The sequence below is a fragment of the Schistocerca nitens genome, chromosome 6 (genome assembly GCF_023898315.1).
Source record: "Schistocerca nitens isolate TAMUIC-IGC-003100 chromosome 6, iqSchNite1.1, whole genome shotgun sequence".
NCBI lineage: Eukaryota > Metazoa > Arthropoda > Insecta > Orthoptera > Acrididae > Schistocerca > Schistocerca nitens.
In genome coordinates, this window is record NC_064619.1 from 226371172 (window position 1) to 226393707 (window position 22536).

General features: G+C 46.5%; 1 protein-coding gene across 1 annotated transcript in view; it reads left to right on the plus strand.

The window, feature by feature from the left end:
* The first annotated feature begins 11170 nt into the window (after positions 1 to 11170).
* LOC126262647 (uncharacterized) overlaps positions 11171 to 22536 on the plus strand; it is a 173527-nt gene continuing 162161 nt past the window's right edge. Inside the window, exon 1 of the mRNA XM_049959411.1 lies at positions 11171 to 11367. Coding sequence (XP_049815368.1) covers positions 11230 to 11367 — 138 coding nt within the window. The 5' untranslated portion in view covers positions 11171 to 11229. The remainder of the gene's footprint in view (positions 11368 to 22536) is intronic.

Below are 22536 nucleotides of genomic sequence, written 5' to 3' on the forward strand. Positions count from 1 at the left end.
CAGCCATGCTGATAAGACGCCTGTCATCTCCACTGGTAGTAATACGAGGCCGTTGAGATCCAGCACGGCGTTCCGTATTACCCTGGATCTCGACCAACGCGAGCAGCAATGTCGCGATACAATAAACCGCAATCTCGATAGGGTACAATCGGACCTTTATCAAAGTCGGAAATGTGACGGTACGCATTTCTCCTCCTTACACGAGGCATCGCAACAACGTTTCACCAGGCAACGCCGGTCAACTGCTGTTTGTGTATGAGAAATCGGTTGGAGACTGTCCAAATGTCAGCACGTTGTAGGTGTCGCCACCGGCGCCAACCTTGTGTGAATGTTCTGAAAAGCTAATCTTTTGCATATCACAGCATCTTCTTCCTGTCGGTTAAATTTCGCGTATGTAGCACGTCATCTTCATGGTGTAGCAATTTTAATGGCCATTAGTGTACATTACCAGTGGTGGTGTTGTTGTCTCGTGCACTAAACTTTTACCCCAGTTTTTGTTTTACGAGATTTCGATTTGGTAATTCGTAATCGGATATGTTTTGTTTTGTTCGATCCTGTGTTTAATGTGACTCTTTCTTTTTCGATTTAGCAAGAATCTGTTGACTTTTTTGAATATTTGTATTTGTCGAATTATTCATCATACTGATGTAATCAGTTAGTAGAATGGTTCGCAGACTCGCTTTGAGTATCTTAAAGTTACGTACGGTGAAGGCTCAATTGTCGAACCGCATCGCCCTTGCTGCGAGTGGCGTTCAGGCTGCAGCACCCACAACAGCCGTTGTTCATTCCCTGCGCCACCTACAACTCTGCGAAGTTATTTTATGCGCACTCTGTGAAATTTTTCTCTAAGAACCACCGGTGGCCTGCCCCATTCCTAGACAACTGTGATTTGTCCAAAAAGAACTGCTCTCCATAAAGGGCCAGATCTGAGACAGTCCGACGTACCCTTTTTCACAAAGTACTCAGAGAGTAAAAATTTTGTAAGAAGGACACAATCTCAGTATTAGAAGTTACAACACATGACATCGAGGTATCAAAAATCATCACGTATTACACACAGTGTAAAAAAAAGAAAAAAATTAATAGCATTACTCTTCCTTTTGCTCCTTGGAGTCAGATAGTTTTTGTGCTAGAAGCATTCTGAATAGCTGCCATCTCTGTAAAGAAGAATATACGTTAGGCACCGAGTGACAAGCAACTTTGCAAACAGGATACAATTACTTGTCCTCGACCCGCTGCAGCGAAAGAAGGTCCCTGACAGATGGCAGCGCTGTTGTCAGCTTTCAAGATTGAGGGGTAACAGGCTGCCGTCAGTGCTTTCCGAAAGCAATAGTCGTCTACACGTAAGGAAACAATGAGGTGTTGCCAAAAAAGTCTATAAAATCGCGTTATGTGACTGACTGGTTGTGGGAGCTGTGCGAAGCAGCCGTGCTAATCCCAGGTATCTTCCTTTGCCATACAGACAGTCATTACTCAAAATTGCCAAAAACAATTTCGCCACTTTTAATAAAACTATTAGTTGTTCTGACGAACTGGAATGGTGAGCGAGCACCTTAGCTGTTCAGTTAATTAAGCATTATCTAGAGTGTGCTAAGGTACCGTTTGGAAAGTAGAAGCCCAACGAAGATTTTAATGACAATGGACAATTTATGTACAATAATTTCAATTCGTAGTACAGTATACCATGAATACAAGACAGCTATGAAAACGAAATATGCTGTTAACAAGAAATTAATGGTGGAGAACACATGGTAATAGTATAACTATAGAACACACTTTTCAGATATGGACAGGAAAATTAAGCTGTGAGTTAGTTGCTCTTGTTAATTACGTGGAATAGTTTTGGGGAAATGGAAATGAGCGTATGGCATCGTTGGCCTGGAGGCCCCATTCCATGCAGGGAAGTTCGGCAGCCATGTGCAAGCCGTATTGCACTCGACGCCACATTGGGCGACCTGCGAGCCGGTGATGAGAATGAAATGATAATGCGGACAACACAACACCCAGTCCCCGAGCGGAGAAAATCTCCACCCCGACCGGGAATCGAACCCGGGCCCGCTTGCATGGGAGGCGACCACGTTACCACCCATCTAAGTAGGCGGACAGTTTTGGGGAAATGACTGCTAAAGGACTACTGGAATTGAGAAGCCTGCGAAACAAAATGTATTGTGCACACACGCATATAAGAATTACAAAGCATGTACTCGTTTCATGACGTAGCACAAACTTAAATGTGCCCACTGTATTTATGGACAAGGAAGGTGGCACAAATTCGCAAAACAAAATCGGAATTTGTAGAAATCCAATAAGCAAAACACTTCAGTGATGTTTTAGTACATGAAAGTAGTATGGAAACATTTACTGGTATTACGACATCGCTAAGCTAATCTACAGTCACGTGGTTCAAAGGGCAAAATAGGAGGCATAAATTCACACATAAAATCTGAATCTGACTAGAATCAATAAGCAAAACACTTCCGCGATGTTTTAAGTAGTTAAATAGCACTCAGAAATCTATATAGAGGAGACACACCAGCTCGTCACGTCGGATCGAAGTATACCTGAGCAGACTAACTGCACCTACGTCCACCCCATGCGTTGAAAAAACAAAGAAACCCTTGACCGTTAAAAAAAAGCTCCCTTGACCGTTGAAAATTATAAGTGTTAGTACAAGTCGCTAAGAGGGGAACTCAGCTACTATTACCATACTGACAGAGAAAAGAGAATGGCGAAACATTCCTCCAATGTCAGTAATTTCTCTAACTACACTCCTGGAAATTGAAATAAGAACACCGTGAATTCATTGTCCCAGGAAGGGGAAACTTTATTGACACATTCCTGGGGTCAGATACATCACATGATCACACTGACAGAACCACAGGCACATAGACACAGGCAACAGAGCATGCACAATGTCGGCACTAGTACAGTGTATATCCACCTTTCGCAGCAATGCAGGCTGCTATTCTCCCATGGAGACGATCGTAGAGATGCTGGATGTAGTCCTGTGGAACGGCTTGCCATGCCATTTCCACCTGGCGCCTCAGTTGGACCAGCGTTCGTGCTGGACGTGCAGACCGCGTGAGACGACGCTTCATCCAGTCCCAAACATGCTCAATGGGGGACAGATCCGGAGATCTTGCTGGCCAGGGTAGTTGACTTACACCTTCTAGAGCACGTTGGGTGGCACGGGATACATGCGGACGTGCATTGTCCTGTTGGAACAGCAAGTTCCCTTGCCGGTCTAGGAATGGTAGAACGATGGGTTCGATGACGGTTTGGATGTACCGTGCACTATTCAGTGTCCCCTCGACGATCACCAGTGGTGTACGGCCAGTGTAGGAGATCGCTCCCCACACCATGATGCCGGGTGTTGGCCCTGTGTGCCTCGGTCGTATGCAGTCCTGATTGTGGCGCTCACCTGCACGGCGCCAAACACGCATACGACCGTCATTGGCGACTCTCATCGCTGAAGACGACACGTCTCCATTCGTCCCTCCATTCACGCCTGTCGCGACACCACTGGAGGCGGGCTGCACGATGTTGGGGCGTGAGCGGAAGACGGCCTAACGGTGTGCGGGACCGTAGCCCAGCTTCATGGAGACGGTTGCGAATGGTCCTCGCCGATACCCCAGGAGCAACAGTGTCCCTAATTTGCTGGGAAGTGGCGGTGCGGTCCCCTACGGCACTGCGTAGGATCCTACGGTCTTGGCGTGCATCCGTGCGTCGCTGCGGTCCGGTCCCACGTCGACGGGCACGTGCACCTTCCGCCGACCACTGGCGACAACATCGATGTACTATGGAGACCTCACGCCCCACGTGTTGAGCAATTCGGCGGTACGTCCACCCGGCCTCCCGCATGCCCACTATACGCCCTCGCTCAAAGTCCGTCAACTGCACATACGGTTCACGTCCACGCTGTCGCGGCATGCTACCAGTGTTAAAGACTGCGATGGAGCTCCGTATGCCACGGCAAACTGGCTGACACTGACGGCGGCGGTGCACAAATGCTGCGCAGCTAGCGCCATTCGACGGCCAACACCGCGGTTCCTGGTGTGTCCACTGTGCCGTGCGTGTGATCATTGCTTGTACAGCCCTCTCGCAGTGTCCGGAGCAAGTATGGTGGGTCTGACACACCGGTGTCAATGTGTTCTTTTTTCCATTTCCAGGAGTGTATATAGATATCCTTCACCTTTTAGAGCCTGGGGGAACTTAATGAAGCACGAGTTATAAAACTGTTTCTAGTCTGTGTAGTAGAGATGAAAGTAAAAGCGCAGTCTCTGAGTTCAATAGAGTTCTATGTGTCTCCAGTCATGAACGGAACAGTGTGGGTTGTGTACGCTGTTCACTTTTTACGAAGGGCTTTCCGTAAGTAAGCAACACATTTTTTTCTGAAATCAAGTTTGTTTTCCTGAGGATCCGAATAAACCATATTATTCCCCACTCCTTTGGTACAAAACCATAAGTTTCAACATAATCTCCGTTCGATGGGACGACCTTACACTACCTTACTGGGAGGGCGTGTATGCCCGTATGGTACCACTCTGCTGGTGGACAACAGAAACGTCATGCTGCATCAGTAACCTCCGCATCATCCACGCACTGCTTCCCGTGGAGTGCATCCTCCATTGGATCAAACAGATAGAAGTTGGGCTTTTGGGAGAAACCCAGTGGGCACATATCTTTGAGTACCCCAATTGGTGGACGAGAGTCTCAGCACCATTAGCCCAGACGTCCAGTTGAGCAGAGGGGTGTTTGGCCTGATCCATCCATCACCCCGAATGAGCGCTTCACACGTTCTCAAACTGCAGGAGTCACAGTTGTGTGCGGCCAGTTGGCATGTGAGGGATCAGAGAGGTTTGTGCGATGTTGTTGCGATGATGGCAGACCTCGCCCAACGACTCACCGTCTTTCCTTCACTGCCACGTCTCCGAAGACATTCTGCAAGCGCCTAGGAAAATCTGCAGTGTTCTAGTTTCCTGCCTCAAGAAACTCAATGACAGCTCTCTGCTTGGAACGCGCCCCCGTTACAGACGCCATTTTCAAGGTTACGTATAGCGCCGACACATATCAGAACTTATCACACTATAGGTGCTAAAGCAGGAACATTCAACTATGTCCCACAACAAATTCTGCAGTTTTTTTCAATGGAAATTAGCAGAGAAAAAATGAGTTACTTATTTATTGAACGCCCCTCGTAGACGCATCTCAGAGGCTCAGTTCGAGCATAGACCATGCACGCATTGTCACTTTGCAGCAAGAAGCACGGCAGGCTACTCTCCGAATTTATGTACATTTCAGCGAAGTCATTTGAGCTTTCAAACACTGTCGTGAGATACAAAACGTTGAAGAACTGCTTCATAGTTGTAGTCTGTGATCGACAGCTGATGACCCCTTCCTACAAATTATGGCTCTTAGATGCCCCAAGGAGAAATCAACAGGGCTGCATGCTGCCATTTTCGATGGAAGTGGGTGGATTGTCTCGATCCACACAGTACGCAACCGTCTCCATGTGATGAATTTAGCATCCCGGTGTCCGAAAACTTCAGCACTGTGGTGCGCGAGGAAGGTGGGTTATGAAATATGAATCAGTACCATTGGTTTCACTGATGAGCGCAAGATTTGTGTGATGCCTGATGGTCATTAGCAGAGCGTGGAGATCCCCAGGCATCAATGTATATCACAAGCATGCAATCCCACAGGTCGAGCAGGAAGATGGAACAGTCCCGGTTTTGGCTGATATTGTGGACGCCTCTCACTGCTATCGACTGTAATCTGAGTGCCGTTTGGTACCGGGACAAGATACTCCAACGTATTGTAGAGCCCTACTGTCAACATTTCGGCTAGGGGTTCGTCTTTCAAGGCGATAATGCACGAGTACAGCGCACCCTCTTGGAAACCTCCCTCCAAGAGGTAGAGATCAACGAAATGGAATGGACTGCTGTATCCGCCGACATAAACTCGATCGACCATACATGGGATCAGTTTAACCTGTAGTGCACGAGTGCACGAACTCTCCTCGCACACTGGGGAACCTCAGGAGGGCCACCGACGAAGAGTGGGACAGACCTGCGCAGCAACGTCTCGATCACATTGTGGACAGCATGCCAAGGAGGGTCCAAGCATATGCATGGGGATGGAGAAACATGGTACTGAATGTTAGCCAGCTGCAGATTTTCATTTCACTGGCCTGTTGTCAGTATTATAGGGTATATATTATTATATATGGTATCTTAATATGCACATAAATCAGTGTGTTAGTTGTTTTCTTTTTCTCTGTGTCGAACAGCCTCTCCCTCAAACACGTCGCAAACTTTACGACCTGATGTTTTCTGCACAGTCGTAACAGCACCACTAGGTGGACTACGCCTATCAGTATAGTTCTGTGCGCACAGGTAGGCCAATGAATTTAATCACGATCAAGGTTCGTGTCCATTGTAAGACAGTGATTGTCAGAGTGTGCTTGTGAAAAATAATTCCATATCAGTTCAGAGGTTTGATACAAGTAGAAGATTTCAGTAAGGTGCTATATATGGTGGGTATATCAGCTGTTGCCTCCTCAGGCTGGTTAATTCATGGTACACTCGACTTCTTCTACTGTCCCAATTAGGTAGTAAGTGTAAATAACTCTCTCATACTATCCTAGTGTAAGTGTAGTGAAGCACGTTTTAAGACTGGTTCACCTTCCACCACAAGAAATTAGTTTCCTAGTTGGTGATAAAAGTAATTTGCTACGAATTTTTGGTAATCTGTGAATACTGTTTCAGAGATCTGATGTATTGCTGACATTTTGAGACGTTTGGGAATAGTTTTACAGAGCTTACATTCCTCAGCTATTGACTACTGGTAATACAGAGATATGGATTGCAAATTCCAGCTGAATATGTATCTTGTGAGAAACTGGACGCAGTGTAAGGAATGACAGAGGAAGGGTACAATCTGACATTTATGTTAGAAAATACCGTGAGCAAAAGGTAAGAAATGGTGGGCTTATGATGTAGATGTATTTGTGTAATGAAATATGTTGATATTATGCAATGATGTAAATGGTACTTATTCTGAGCAATAATGAAGGAATAAAGTGTTTTGGATTATGATGTGTATGTAAGTGGAGAGATATTTTTAAGAGTAAATATTTCAGGAAGCCAATGAGGAGTAGAAGATGATGTTATTTCTGTAGTGGTGATGTATGTTGGTGTTTTTTATGGACTATTATTTCAGGTAGCCAATGAGGGGAGTTGATCAATGTACCGGCTAGTCTGGATTTCGTATCGTATTGCGTGAGCTCCACATATTTCCGTTCAAAATTAAATTTTCACGTAGTGCTGTTGCCCTGCGCTGATACATATTTAGATATAAAAATAAGTTTTTTAAATTTTTCATATACCAACCAGACACATGCAAATACGAGTCTCGAAGTTTTACAATAAACTTTCACGGTGACGTTGCTTTGTGCCCAGTTTCGGTTAACGCAGTGCATGGGTCTACTCTTGGTGGAGTTGGAATAAACAAGAATACAACCGTTTTGTTTGCACTGGACGAACTTTGTATGTTTTTCGTTTGAAGCGTGAACTATAGCGTGAAACTTACTGCACACATCACTCCTCCTCTACTGGAAACATTTGCAATTGTATAATTTGCAACAGTTAATTTTCGTTTGCATCTTCCACAGCCTCACAAAACACAGCTTTGTTGAAGGCTATCTGATCCCAACTATCGGCCATTTCACTGTGGCAGTTCTACTTTACACAGCAAGATCGTGTAGGCTATTCATTTTCCATACTAATAATAGGTTATGACTAGCTTTACACACCTGTATTCTTCAATAACAGAGAACGAGTGAAGAAGTATGAAGTGAGCGCAGCACCACAATTCTCAGACTCGTTGTACTCTCGGAACTACACTGAGGTGGGATGGCAATATGCACGACTACAGATAGCAGTAGTATCGCGTTCACAAGGTGTAAAGGAGCAGTGCATTGGCGGAGCTGCCCCCCCCCCTGCCCCTCCCCCGCCCCCCCCCCTTCAAATTCAATAAGTCGCTCCAGATCCTTAAGCACCATGCACTCCGCCTCACCTTCCATATATGCCTCCCATCCCCCACGTGGATCCTCTATGACCTGATTCCTTTCCCCCATCTGCTCCTTTTCCTCGAACATATCCGAGTTTTCTGCATCTCCCGCCGACTTGATCCCCCTCATCCCTTGGTTGCTCCTCTTCTCTTCAACCCCCACCCTCTGCCATGCCTTCATCGTTGTGTCCACCCTACCCTCTACCTCTACACCGTTCATCTCGTTTCCCACAGTGGCTTCCATCAACTCCCCCTCCCAGATGATGCCCTCTCTCCCTCCATTTATCCCTCCTATCAACTCTGATCCTCACCTCCCCTTACCTCTCTCTGTCCTTTTGCCAGCTCCCTCTCCCCCCTCTTTACATCCTGTTCTTTCCCCGTCTACCCTCTCTCTGATTCCCTTCTTTCCCCTGAGTCCTTTTGCTTTCCCCTCCACTGCCTTCCGCAATCCTTTCTGCATCCGCCCTGCCTCCCCTTTTTTTCTATGTCCTCTCCCTCCATCGGCTTCCCCCATTTTTCTCGCCTCCCCCCCCTTTTCCCCCTTATCAGTCCGGGTCCTCCCCCCACCCAAATCTGCTGCCGTGTCGACTCTATAGTGTTGTTTTAAGTGAATGTTCAGTGTTGTGCGTCCTCTGTCAGTGTTGCGAACGACCACTACACTGAAGCTAGTTGCGTTTTTTCTCTCGTGCGAACAGAAACCAGACTGTCGCAATGTTTTTTTAAATTGTGCCTGTCTACTTACTGTGTGTCCTCATCTGCATCGTCAACGCCGTGTTTTTATTTCTTAAATTCTACAACTTTCCGCCATTTTACAGTTTTTCAAAATGTCGCCGTTTTATCACATGTTTTTATTGTTTTTTTTATATTCTCATTATGCTTTTTAACTTTTCTGTAGGCAGTAGTGCGGTCTATTACGCTGCTGCCAGGCCGCCACCCCCTCAGGGGGGGGGGGGGGGGGGGATCGAAATGCAATGAAGAAAAAGAAAAAAGCGGAGCTGTCAATTGTACTCATGGGATTCATGTGAAAAGATTTCCGACGTGATTATGGCCGCAGCAGGGGAATTAACAGACTCTGAGCGCGGATTTGTAGTTGAAGCTAGACGCTTGGGACATTCCATTTCGGAAATCGTTAGAGAATTCAGTGTTCCGAGAGCCAAACCATGTTGTCGAGAATGTCCCGAGAATACCAAATTTCAGGCATTACTTCTCACCATGAACAAGGCAATGGCTGACGGCCTTCACAAAATGACCGAAAGCAGCAGTGTTTGCGTCGAGTTGTCAGTGCTGTAGACAAGCAACATTGCATGAAGTAACCGCAGAAACCAATGTGAGACACGACGAACGTATTCGTTAGGACAGAGCGGTGAAATTTGGCGTTGATGGGCTATGGCAGCAGACGACCGATGCTACTGCCTTTGCTAACAGCACAACATTGCCTGCAACGCCTCTCCTAGGCTCGCGACCGTATTGGTTTGTCCCTAGACGACAGGAAAACCGTGGCCTGGTCAGATGAGTCTCGATGTCAGTTGTTGAGAGCTGATGGTAGGTTTCGTGTGTGGCGCAGACCTCACGAAGCCTTGGACGCAAGTTGTCATCAAGGCACTGTGGAAGCTGGTGGCTGCGTTTACGTGGAATGGGCTGGCTACTCTGGTCAAACTGAACCGATCATTGACTGGAAATTGTTCCTAAACAATGCACTATGTCGCTGGTCAACAGTTATTCGTTTGAAGAACATTCTGAACAGTTCGAGCGAGTGTTTTTGCCATCCAGATCGCCCGACGTGAATCCCATCTTACATTTATGGGACATAATCTAGAGGTCAATTCGTGCACAAATTCCTGCAACGGCAACAATTTGGTACTTACGGACAGTTATAGAGGAAACATGGCTCAGTATTTCTGCAGGGGACTTCCAACGACTTGCTGAGTCCATGACAGGTCGAGTTACTGGACTACGTCAGGCAGAAACAAGTCTGACACAATATTGGGAGGTATCCAATGATTTTTGTCAAAACAAATGGTTCAAATGGCTCTGAGCACTATGGGACTAAACATCTATGGTCATCAGTCCCCTAGAACTTAGAACTACTTAAACCTAACTAACCTAAGGACAGCACACAACACCCAGCCATCACGAGGCAGAGAAAATCCCTGACCCCGCCGGGAATCGAACCCGGGAACCCGGGCGTGGGAAGCGAGAGCGCTACCGCACGACCACGAGATGCGGGCGATTTTTGTCACCCCAGTGTATAGCAGCAAGGAAGGAAGCCCGTCAGCGCAGATGAATAGCGACCCCTTGATTTGCGAAGTTTGCAACCAGCAATGTACGACTCGTACGCGCTCCATTTCTGATCTGTAGAGCACGCGAAGACATCCAAGCGTCGTTGTTCCTGCGCTCGAAACGCGAAGGGACCGTCATGCGTGCTACATTGGGAAGTATCCTCTGCGATACACTTCACAGCCGCGCGGAGTGCCCGTGCGGTTTGAGGCGCCATGTCAAGGACTGCGCAGTCCCTCCCGCCGGAGGTTCGGGTCCTCCCTCGGGCATGGGTGTGTGTGTTGTTCTTAGCATAAGTTAGTTTAAGTTAGTTTAAAGTAGTGTGTGAGTCTAGGGACAGATGATCTCAGAAGTTTGGTCGCTTAGGAATTCACAAACCAGACACACGCCGGCCGCGGTGGTCTAGCGGTTCTACGCTCTCAGTCCGGAACCGCGCGACTACTACGGTCGCGGGTTCGAATCCTACCTCGGGCATGGATGTGTGTGATGTCCTTAGGATAGTTAGGTTTAAATAGTTCTAAGTTCTAGGGGACTGATGACCACAGATGTTAAGTCCCATAGTGCTCAGAGCCATTTGAACCAGACACACACACACACTCTTCACAATGATTTTCGTAGAGTAATTGTTTTTGTTTTGGAGGTCCAAAGAGTTTTATTAAACCTCGACGGTGTTGATAATATCGGCGGCAATGTGTGGGTCAAAGTAAACTCATAACGCGCGACTGCCGAGCGTTTTCCTGGGGCGATAAGCGGCGATACGGAGTCTGTGGGCGCGCTGACAACGGGCGTGGTTGGACTCGAGGCAGCGATAGCGCGTGCATCGGCCCCCGGCTAGCCGCCGCTACCCGCGGGCCAGTGCGACGGCAGCGGCCAGCGGGCAGCATGTATCAGCACCAGCAGCAAGGCCCGCACCCGCCGCTCGGCCGCCAGAAGTCGGCCGCGGACCTGCTCGCCTACCGCCGCTTCTCACCCACCAAGTTCGCCAAGTCTGTCGTCGGCGTCCTCAAGATCGTCATCACCGTGAGTGCACACGCCGCTTACATTAGACATGCTGCCCTAAGCACGTAATGCTCGTTTCGTACCGAGGGCGGGACGGGTGGGCGGCGATCATATTTAAGTACCTGCTTTCTACACGTACATTGAGCCGGCCGCCTTGGCCAAGCAGTTCTAGGCCCTTCAGTTCGGAACCGCGCGACTGCTAAGGTAGCAGGTGCGAATCCTGCCTCATGCATGGATGTGTGTGATGTTCTTACGTTAGTTAGGTTTAAGTAGTTCTAAGTCTAGGGAACTGATGACCTCAGATGTTAGGTCCCATAGTGCTCAGAGCCATTTGAACCATTTATGACTGACTACAGGTGCGATTCTCTGTGACAAGTAGAACGGCCACCAGAGTGCACTGGTGTTTTTCGTGTTTACATCTACATCTACATCTACATTTATACTCCGCAAGCCACCCAACGGTGTGTGGCGGAGGGCACTTTAAGTGCCACTGTCATTACCTCCCTTTTCTGTTCCACTCGCGTATGGTTCGCGGGAAGAACTACTGTCTGAAAGCCTCCGTGCGCGCTCGAATCTCTCTAATTTTACATTCGTGATCTCCTCGGGAGGTATAAGTAGGGGGAAGCAATATATTCGATACCTCATCCAGAAACGCACCCTCTCGAAACCCGGCGAGCAAGCTACACCGCGATGCAGAGCGCCTCTCTTGCAGAGTCTGCCACTTGAGTTTGCTAAACATCTCCGTAACGCTATCACGGTTACCAAATAACCCTGTGACGAAACGCGCCGCTCTTCTTTGGATCTTCTCTGTCTCCTCCGTCAACCCGATCTGGTACGGATCCCACACTGATGAGCAATACTCAAGTATAGGTCGAACGAGTGTTTTGTAAGCGACATCCTTTGTTGATGGACTACATTTTCTAAGGACTCTCCCAATGAATCTCAACCTGGCACCCGCCTTAGCAACAATTAATTTTGTATGATCATTCCACTTCAAATCGTTCCGTACGCATACTCCCAGATATTTTACAGAAGTAACTCCTACCAGTGTTTGTTCCGCTATCATATAATCATACAATAAAGGATCCTTCTTTCTATGTATTCGCAAAAAAATTACATTTGTCTATGTTAAGGGTCAGTTGCCATTCCCTGCACCAAGTGCCTATCCGCTGCAGATCTTCCTGCATTTCGCTACAATTTTCTAATGCTGCAACTTCTCTGTATACTACACCATCATCCGCGAAAAGCCGCATGGAACTTCCGACACTATCTACTAGGTCATTTATATATATTGTGAAAAGCAATGGTCCCATAACACTTCCTTGTGGCACGTCAGAGGTTACTTTAACGTCTGTAGACGTCTCTCCATTGATAACAACATGCTGTGTTCTGTTTGCTAAAAACTCTTCAATCCAGCCGCACAGCTGGTCTGATATTCCGTAGGCTCTTACTTTGTTTATCAGGCGACAGTGCGGAACTGTATCGAACGCCTTCCGGAAGTCAAGGAAAATAGCATCTACCTGGGAGCCTGTATCTAATATTTTGTGGGTCTCATGAACAAATAAAGCGAGTTGGGTCTCACACGATCGCTGTTTCCGGAATCCATGTTGATTCCTACAGAGTAGATTCTGGGTTTCCAAAAATGACACGATACTCGAGCGTTGTTTCCAGGATTTTAAAGTACATACGAGACGTGAACAGCGCCAGACGTTTAGTGATTACTGTGAAGGACGCGAAGATGCCCGTACTCCTGGGAGACAGCGTTATCGGCACCTGACAGTCTGAAGTGGTCTCATTGTGGGTCTCCATTTCGCCGCCTGATCGAATCGTGCAATGTCCAGATCTGTGTCCCATTCTGTTGTGACAGTGGCCCGATGTTGGACTGCAGGGGAACGAGACTGCTGGGATTCTCGGCAAGGTTCCTGCCGGCCATGTCTGACTGCCACACGGGAGGATCACTGGACTGTGCACATCGTAACCCTTTCACACCCATATCTACTGTTCGTGAACAAGTAATGGGCTCCTCCGACATTCTGTGCAATCCCGCACCGTTGGTTGGAGACTAGCACCAATTTACAATGTTAACAACGTTTGTTTCATTCAAAAAGTGTGTTTTCGCATTAAAAATTCGTTGGCTATACTTTTCAGCACGTCCACGTGCATTCCACAGGGAACTACAAATCAGATCAAATGTGCGGACGAGATCATCAATAGTAGCGTTCCGCAAACGCTACATTCCATCGCATTTAGTCCTTTCCACATTTCGCCTCAGCAACACTTTCACTGCAACGACTTTCAATATAAGTTGCAGTCCTTCGAAATGTGTCTATGAAAACATCAAAGTGATGCGGCCTTTTCATGAAAGATGACGTTCACAGATGAAGTACCATTTACGAACAATGCAGTAATCAGACTTCGGAGTACTCCTTACTGGTCAGCTGGAAATCCACACAGATAGAGGAAAATGGATAAACTTGTGGTATAGATACTCATAGACCTCCTTAAAAGAACATTTGGAAATCATTGGCTCGAACATACCGGATACACAAAAGGGCTATACTCTCGGCAGACATAACACCTTTGGACTTTTATCTGTAGCGGGAAGTTTGGAACAAGTGGTCTATAAGGAAACACTGACAACTCACGAAGATATGATATGGCGTATAACACGAGCATTGCTGTGATAAGTCCAGATGAAATTGAACCTACAGTATTGTCTTATTATCTTTTTTTTTTCCTTTATTGTATTCCGATTCCCCCCCCCTCACCCCCCCTCGCCCCCCCCCCCCCCCCCGAGAGAAGGGCGGGCTTGCAGCAGCGTAATACGCTGCCCTGCAGCCTGCAGATAAAATTTAAAAAAATAATGAGGAGACGTAACAATAAAAAGAAGAGATAAGACGGTGACTGTTTAAATCTGGACAAAACATAAAAAACAAAGAGGTCACTGATGCTGATTAAAAACACTTTGGAAATAGACAGGCATAATTATAAAACACGGCTATAGTCTGACTTCTGTTTGCAACACTTTAAACAGGGGATGCACAATTAACACTAACGGAAAACACTGCACCATAGAGTACAAAGGCATATGGGTAGGGGGGGGGGGGTGAGGGAGTGGCGCTTGGACCCGGACAGATGAGGGGGGGAAAGGGGGGAGACGAAAAGCAATAAAAAAAGGGGGTAACCGATGGAGGGAGAGGGCACAGAAAAAGGGGGGAGCAGGGCAGATGCAAGAAGGGAGTGGGGAAGACAGTGGAGAGGGAAGAAAAAGGACTTGGGGGGGGGGGGGGGAGAATGGAGTCAAGGAGGGTAGGTGGAGAAAAAACAGGATGGAAGGGGGCGAGAGGGAGCCTGGAAAAGGACAGAGGGAGGGAGGGGGAGGTGAGGATCATAGTTGATAGGAGGGATAACAGTATTGTCTGTTCAGAATCGTTTTCACCTGTGTTATATCTGCACTGTACGAGCCATTCACAGAGGAAAGTAATATAAAATTCAAGCATACAGTGAGTTTGTGGCTACAGGTCTAGTACAGCCAGTTACGAAGATCTTTATTCAGGGTGGTCCATTGATAGTGACCAGGACAAATATCTCACGAAATTAGCATCAAACGAAAAAATAAGAAGAACAAATCTGTTTGAGAATGACAGGGAAAAACAGATGGTGCTACAGATGGCCCACTAGATGTCGCTGCCATAGGTCAAATTGATAGAAACTGCTTTTTTAAAATAGGTACCGCCATTTTTATTACATATTTGTATAGTATGTAAATAAATAGGAATGTTTGATTTGCAACATTTGTTTCGCTTTGTGATGGATGGCGCTGTAAAATTCTCACCAATGCAGCAATGCATCTTACAGCACTGTGTGCAATTCATTACTTAAAATAGGTATGACAATACGCTTGTCCCCTACCCCTACAGCAGAGGACATCATCCGCTTTGTCACCATAGTCCTTCAAAACATCCACCCCTTCTAATGCCCCCACACCCTTTCCCAAATCGCCCTTGCGTTTTGTATTCCACCTCACCACCTATGCCATCTACTCCCACAACCAGGACCACTTCACCTTCACCCCCCTCACCACCCTCATCTAAATCTCCCCTACCATGGTGCGACAACATCACAGTATCCTTTAGCATGATATCTGCTCCCTGCCCACCTACAAGCTCCTCTTCCTCCACACTCTCCACTGACACCACATGGATGCCTTCATCCTAAATGAAACCTTCCTTCATATCTCCATCTCCACAGCTCCTTACACCCTCCACTGCAACAATAACCCGTACCCCCTGGTGCATGGCGGGGTTGCTATCGGCCACCTCAAGCACCACCTTGTTCGGCCCCAACTTCTCCTCAAAAATCCTACCAAGCATCTCATCCTCAGCCTCTTCTTCCCCACCCGTACTGTCACATGTGCCACCATCTACATCTGCCCTCATGGGGATCCCATACGATTACCTGGCCCACATTGACTGCACCTTCTCCACCTACTTGATTGCCACATACCTCAATATTCACAGCTGTGCTCCTCTCTACCTGCTCAGCCTCCATATCCTCCATCAGGGCAATTTCCAGCTCCTCTCCCTCCTGGATGATGAACTTCGCCACCCTTCGCTACCCTTCCTAGCAACTGTAGTCTGGCCTTGACCCCTCCTCACCAGGGCCTCCCTTTTCCCTCCCCTCCTTCCCCCAGAGCAGTTTTTCCTCCTTCCCCCTCCTGAGTCTCTGCCCTCCCCCCTCCATGGCTGTTTTCCTCTCCCATCCTTCACTTCCCAGCCCCCTTCAGCGTGCCCCCACACCGCCTCCCTTCTCTCCCCCACTCTAGCACCGCCCCTTCGCCCCCTTCTCCGTCGTATCCTTACCTATGGTAGATCCTCCCAGTTTGTTCTTCATCATCAGTGTCCAACATCAGTGTTGTGTTCGAAAAATGATTCAAGTGGCTCTGAGCACTATGGGACTTCATCTCAGGTCATCAGTCCCTAGAACGTGGAACTACTTAAACCTAACTAACCTAAGGACATCACACACATCCATGCTCGAGGCAGGATTCGAACCTGCGACTGTAGCGGTCGCGTGGTTCCAGACTGAAGCGCCTAGAACCACTCGACCACAGCTGCCGGCTGTTGTGTTCGGTGCCAATCTACAGTGACATCAAGTGCTGTGGTTTTAATCGTATGCTTGACTTTATGCTCCTGCTGTACTTCGCCTTGTGTTCTTTTAATGGTTACAGTGTGTGGTTTTTTGTGTAATATATATTTTTTAAATTTGATCTCCATTTTTACAGTCACCCTCTTTTGTATGCTCTCTTCCATTATGTTCCCCCTTTTACATCTATGTTCCGTCCTATTTTCTCCTTTATGTTGTTTTAAATGTCTTCCTGTTACGTACTTACTGTCTCTCGGCTGAAAAGCGGCGCCTATGCTGCTGCCAGCCCGCCCTGGGTGGGGAATTGAAATACAATAAAGGAAAAAAAATGCTTGTCCAGTCATAATAATTACACAGAAGAAATAATCTTGTTAAAATGGAACGTTTAACAGTCGCAGAAAAGGTAGATATGGTGTTCATTTGTGGTTATTGTTAACAAAATGTGCTATGTATGTTGATCGTTATCCTGACAGACAGCATCTAAATGTCCGGACCTTTCGTCGGATAGTTAATGTATCTAAATAACCGGAAGTGTTCAGCCAAACAAGAAGACGCAACCAAGAGCTGCAACAAATGGAGATGCCCAAATAAGTGTTTTCGCTGCAGTTGAGGCTAATCCGCACGTCATTAGTAGACAAATTGAGCGGGAATCGGGAATTTCAAAAAAGGCTGTTTTGAGAATTCTACATTTCACTCTTACCATATTCCTATACACCAGGAATTGCATGGCGATGATTTTGAACGTCGTGTAAATTTTTGGCACTATGCACAAAATAAATTATGAGACTTTAACATTTTTTAAGAGTTCTATTTAGTGACGAAACGTCATTCATAAACAAAGGTAACGTAAACCGGCATAATATGCACTATTTGGCAACGGAAAATCCACGATTGATGCGACAAGTGGAACATCAGCGACACTGGCGGGTTAATGTAAGGTGTGGAATTACGGGAGGACATCTAATTGGCCCATGTTTTATCGATGGCAATCTAAATGGTGCAATGTACGCCAATTTCTTAATCAATGTTTTACCGATTCTAGTACAAGATGTTTCAGTTCATGACAGAATGGCGATGTACTCTCCACATGATAGATGTCCAGCACATGGCACGCGTGCAGCTGAAGCGGTATTAAATAGAATATTTAATGACAGGTGGATTGGTCGTAGAAGTACCATACCATGTCCTGCACGTTCACCGGACCTTACGTCTCTGGACTTCTTTCTTTGGGGAAAATTGAAAGATATTTGGTATTGTGATCCATCGACAACGCCTGAAAACATGCGGCAGGACGTTGTCAATGCACATATGCAACAATTACTGAAGGCGATCTACTCGCTGGTGAGAGGAATTTCGTTACGTGTTTTGCCAAATGCATTAAAGTTGATAGACATCATTTTGAGCATTTATTATGTTAAAGAGGTTATTACAGTTGCTCATGCAGTAACAGCATGCGTTCCCATAATTTTCAATAAGGTCACAAAAGTAAATGTACCACACTGGACCAACAGAAATCAAGTCCAAACGTAACTACTTTTTGTGTTTTAATTTAAAAAACCACATTGTTACCAACTGTTCATCTGAATGGCTGAGGCATAAGTGTTAGAATATTACAGCGCCATCCATCACAAAGCGAAACAAACGTTCCAAATCAATCACTTCTATTTATTTACGTACTATACGAACATGTAATAAAAATTGGGAGTACTTATTTTTAAAAAAATTTGACCTATGGCAGCGCCATCTAGTGGGCCATGCATAGCGCCATGTGTTTTCCCCCGTCACGCTCGAACAGATTTGTTGTTCTTATTTTTTCGTTTGATTCTAATTTCGTGAGATATTTGACCCGGTCACTGTCAATGGACTACCCTGTATAACGGATGGGTCTGCTGTGGAGGACCTTATAGGTCGCTTGACGTCAGAGGGTTTCCAGTCGGCGCCCGCAGCGGCATCTAGCGCCACGCGGCCTCTGCTTCCCAGCGATGAGCCACATGCTGGCCGTACCGACATCCTCGCCAAGCGGCAAATCACACATCTCTGTGTCTTCGTCGCTGCCGGGTGACGATTGACAAGAAATGGCGTGTAGACTGAACATTCTTCTCAAAACAAAGATTCTTCTGCATTTCAATGGGAATGTCTACAGTGAGTCTATACAGGGCGCACCAAAAGGAATCATCCTATTTAAAAAAAATCATATGTATTATGTTATTTGCGATATGTCCGTGAACAAATACTATTGGAAAGAGCAAGTTTGACTTGGGGCTCCGCCACACTGGCACCAGGAAGTGCGGGAATTTTTAAATCAAAGGATTACCGAACGATGAATCGGTCGTACTGGATCAAATGATTCAGCTTCACATTACTGGCCTCCACGGTCACTGGGCCTGACTGTGTGTGATTGTTTCTTGTGGAGGTTTATAAAAGGACTCTGTTTACTGCGTCCGTTACCCACAACAACGAATGAACTGAGACATCGCATAACAGCAGCTGTGGAAGCCGTAACTCAAGACATGCTCGCTGCTTTGTGGGAACAATTGGAATGCCGCATTGACATATGCCGTGAATCTCAAGGGGTGTATATTGAACACCTATGAAAAGATATGAAAAAAATTTTGAGTTTCCCGTTCATCAAAAAAAAAAGTCATTGTACATGTTTATTAGTTTCAGAAATATAGATGAGCCACATCGGATGATTCTTTTTGATACGCCCTCTATTTCAAATTTTGATTTATGGCATTGATATCTGAAATTTCAATGCGGAAATCAGTCAAATACTGAGCGAGCAATCGAAAGAGGGATGATCGGAATTGTTAACAAATGTTTCCAGAATGAGATTTTCACTCTGCAGCGGAATGTGCGCTGATATGAAACTTCCTGGCAGATTAAAACTGTGTGCCCGACCGAGGCAAAGGTCCCGAGTTCGAGTCTCGGTCGGGCACACAGTTTTAATCTGCCAGGAAGTTTCATGTTAACAAATGGTTCAAATGGCTCTGAGCACTATGGGACTCAACATCTGAGGTCATCAGTCCCCTAGACTTAGAACTACTTAAACCTAACTAACCTAAGGACATCACATACATCCACGCCCGAGGCAGGATTCGAACCTACGACCGTAGCAGCAGCGCCGTTCCGGACTGAAGCGCCTAGAACCGCTCGGCCACAGCGGCCGGCAATTGTTAACAGATACAGGAAAATAATCAGGCGCGGAAGACTTAATTGAAATTGTAATGTCAATTAAATGAAGTTGGGTGGGTCATGTAGTCTAGAAACAAACGTTATCAAAATCTCACGTCACCTTTTTAATTAACAACAAAATACATTAGTAAAACGGATAACGTTTTGTGTTGTAAAATTAGTCCCAAACATAGACAATATTGAAGTGCCCACCAATCTTTATGGCCTCTCTGAACTGAACTGAGTGCCTTACACGAGTGCATGCCCGGGATTCCCTGTTTCGAAACAATTGCAGCACAAGTGACAGATTCCATTCGGGGAGCTCTTTGCCGTGCCGGTCGAAACCATTGCATGTCAGTCAGCGAGTCAGTAGTGATACACTCGAACACATATAAAGTCGATGTTATTGCGCCAACATAAAAAAAAAACTTTTACACTACGTATGATAAGCAGCATGTCGACGAGTCGAAGAAGTTAATTGTTTGTGTAAAGCATGTAAGCTGAAGTTCACCGACAAGAATTCTCTTCTTCATCAGTAACTACAGGGACTAAAAGTCTAGGTAATCATACCGTTCAAAGGAATGTTGAAACAGCGTTGTCCTTCATCTGCAAAGTACATAAAGGTTCATCGACTTAACTCCGTACGGACAGGTCTCGAAAGACCCACAAGTAACGACGGACCGCCGTGTCATCCTCAGCTAAGCGTTACTGGAAGCGGGTATGGATATACTCGATGTGATCAAAAGTAACCGGACAACCCAAAAACATACGTTATTCATATTAGGTGCATTGTGCTGCGACCTACAGCCAGGTACTCCATACCAGCGACCTCAGTAGTCATTAGACATCGTTAGACAGCAGAATAGGGCGCTCCGCGTGGTTAGATGATTAGGTATCACTAGTGCCATATGTCTGTACGCGTAATTTCCACACTCCTAAACATCCCTAGGTCCACTGTTTACGATGTGACAGTGACGTGGAAACGTGAAAGGACACATATAGCGCAAAAGCGTACAGGCCTACCTCGTCTATTGACTGATAGAGATCGCCGACAGTTGAAGAGGGTCGTATAATAGGCAGACATATATCCAGACCATCACAGAGGAATTCCAAACTGCCTCGGGATCCACTGCAAGTACTATGACAGTTAGGCGGGAGGTGAGAAAACATGGATTTCATGGTCGAACGGCTGCTCATAAGCCACACATCACGGCGGTAAATGCCAAACGACGCATCGCTTGGTGTAAGGACCATTGAACAGTGGAAAAACGTTGTGTGGAGTGACGAATCACGGTACACAATGTGGCCATCCGATGACAGGCAGTGGGTATGGAGTATTCCCGGTGAACGTCATCTGCCAGCGTGTATAGTGCCGACAGTAAATTCGGAGGCTGTGGTATTTTGGTGTGGTCGTGTTTTTCATGGAGAGGGCTTGCACCCCTTGTTGTTTTTCTTGGAATTATCACAGCACAGGCCTACACTGATGTTTTAAGCACCTTCGTGCTTCCCACTGTTGAAGAGCAATTCGGCGATGGCGATTGCGTCTTTCAACACGATCGAGCACCTATTCATAATGCACGGCCTGTGGTGGAGTGGTTACACGACATTAAGATCCCTGTAATGGACTGGACTGCACAGAGTCCTGACCTGAATCCTATAGAACACCTTTGGGATGTTTTGGAACGCCGACTTAGTGCCAGGTCTCACCGACCTACATCTTCTCCTCAGTGCAGCACTCAGTGAAGAATGGGCTGCCATTCCCCAAGAAACCTTCCAGCACCTGATTGAACGTATTCCTGCGAGTGTGGAAGCTGTCATCAAGGCAAAAGTGGGCCAACACCGTATTGAATTCCAGCATTACCAATGGAGGGCGCCACGAACTTGTACGTCATTTTCAGCCGGGTGTCCGGATACTTTTGATCAAAACACCGCTTTTCTGGCCGTTGTCTGTTTGTCAGTTTTCGTGACCGGAGCCGCTGATTCTGAATCAAGTAGCTCCTCAATTTGCCACACGAGGGGTGAGTGCTCTCCGCTTGCCAACAGCGCTCGACAGACCGGATGGTGACCCATCCAAGCCCGACAACACTTAACGTCGGTGATCTGACGGGAACTGCTGCTACCGTTGCGGCAACGCCGTTGCCAGTTAATGCGTATAATACATCAATAAAAGGTCAGTGTTTCAGGAATCCGTCAAAACGGTTAATAATATTTCACAGAGCCTTTTTGTCCGTCTGCCTCTTCAGGCTATTCGCAAATTCTGTACAATTATTACGGCCCATCTCTTTTGATGGATGAACAAACTATCCATACCAGATGCTGCAAGGGTTGTGAAACGGGGGAACCATAGTCCGAGGTGCGTACAACCCCGCGAAAACCTGTGGTCAGCGTTCGACCAGCGCGTGAGCTCACCCGTCGGGCTGAGGAGCTGTTGTGCGTCGTACACGATAGCCAGGAGTGGCTACACGAAAAGGCTGTAGATTCGTCTAATGACTGTCTTCCTGTACTACCAAAACACTTGGATGTCATGTGACCAATCATTAAAATAGAGGAAGGTAGAGTCGCAGCCTATTTTGTATTTGCTCATTTGCGAAAATTATTTACAAAAACCACGATATGCAGAGAAGTATTTGTCAGCTTTCAGGACAGTTACTTTAATTAAACTTATTATAGTGCACCTTAAACTTAGTTACCGTTTTCACCTCTAATTTCACAGGAAAAGTTTAGTACTAGGTATGTTCAAAATATTCCGGAGCATTCGTAATTTCGTTCCAATGGTGTGCTGGAGCTAAATGCAGTTGGCACCCTTGCACACACCTGTGTTTAATATGTAACTGCTGGAAGTTTCGTTGTTGCACGTCTGTTAGTTATTGT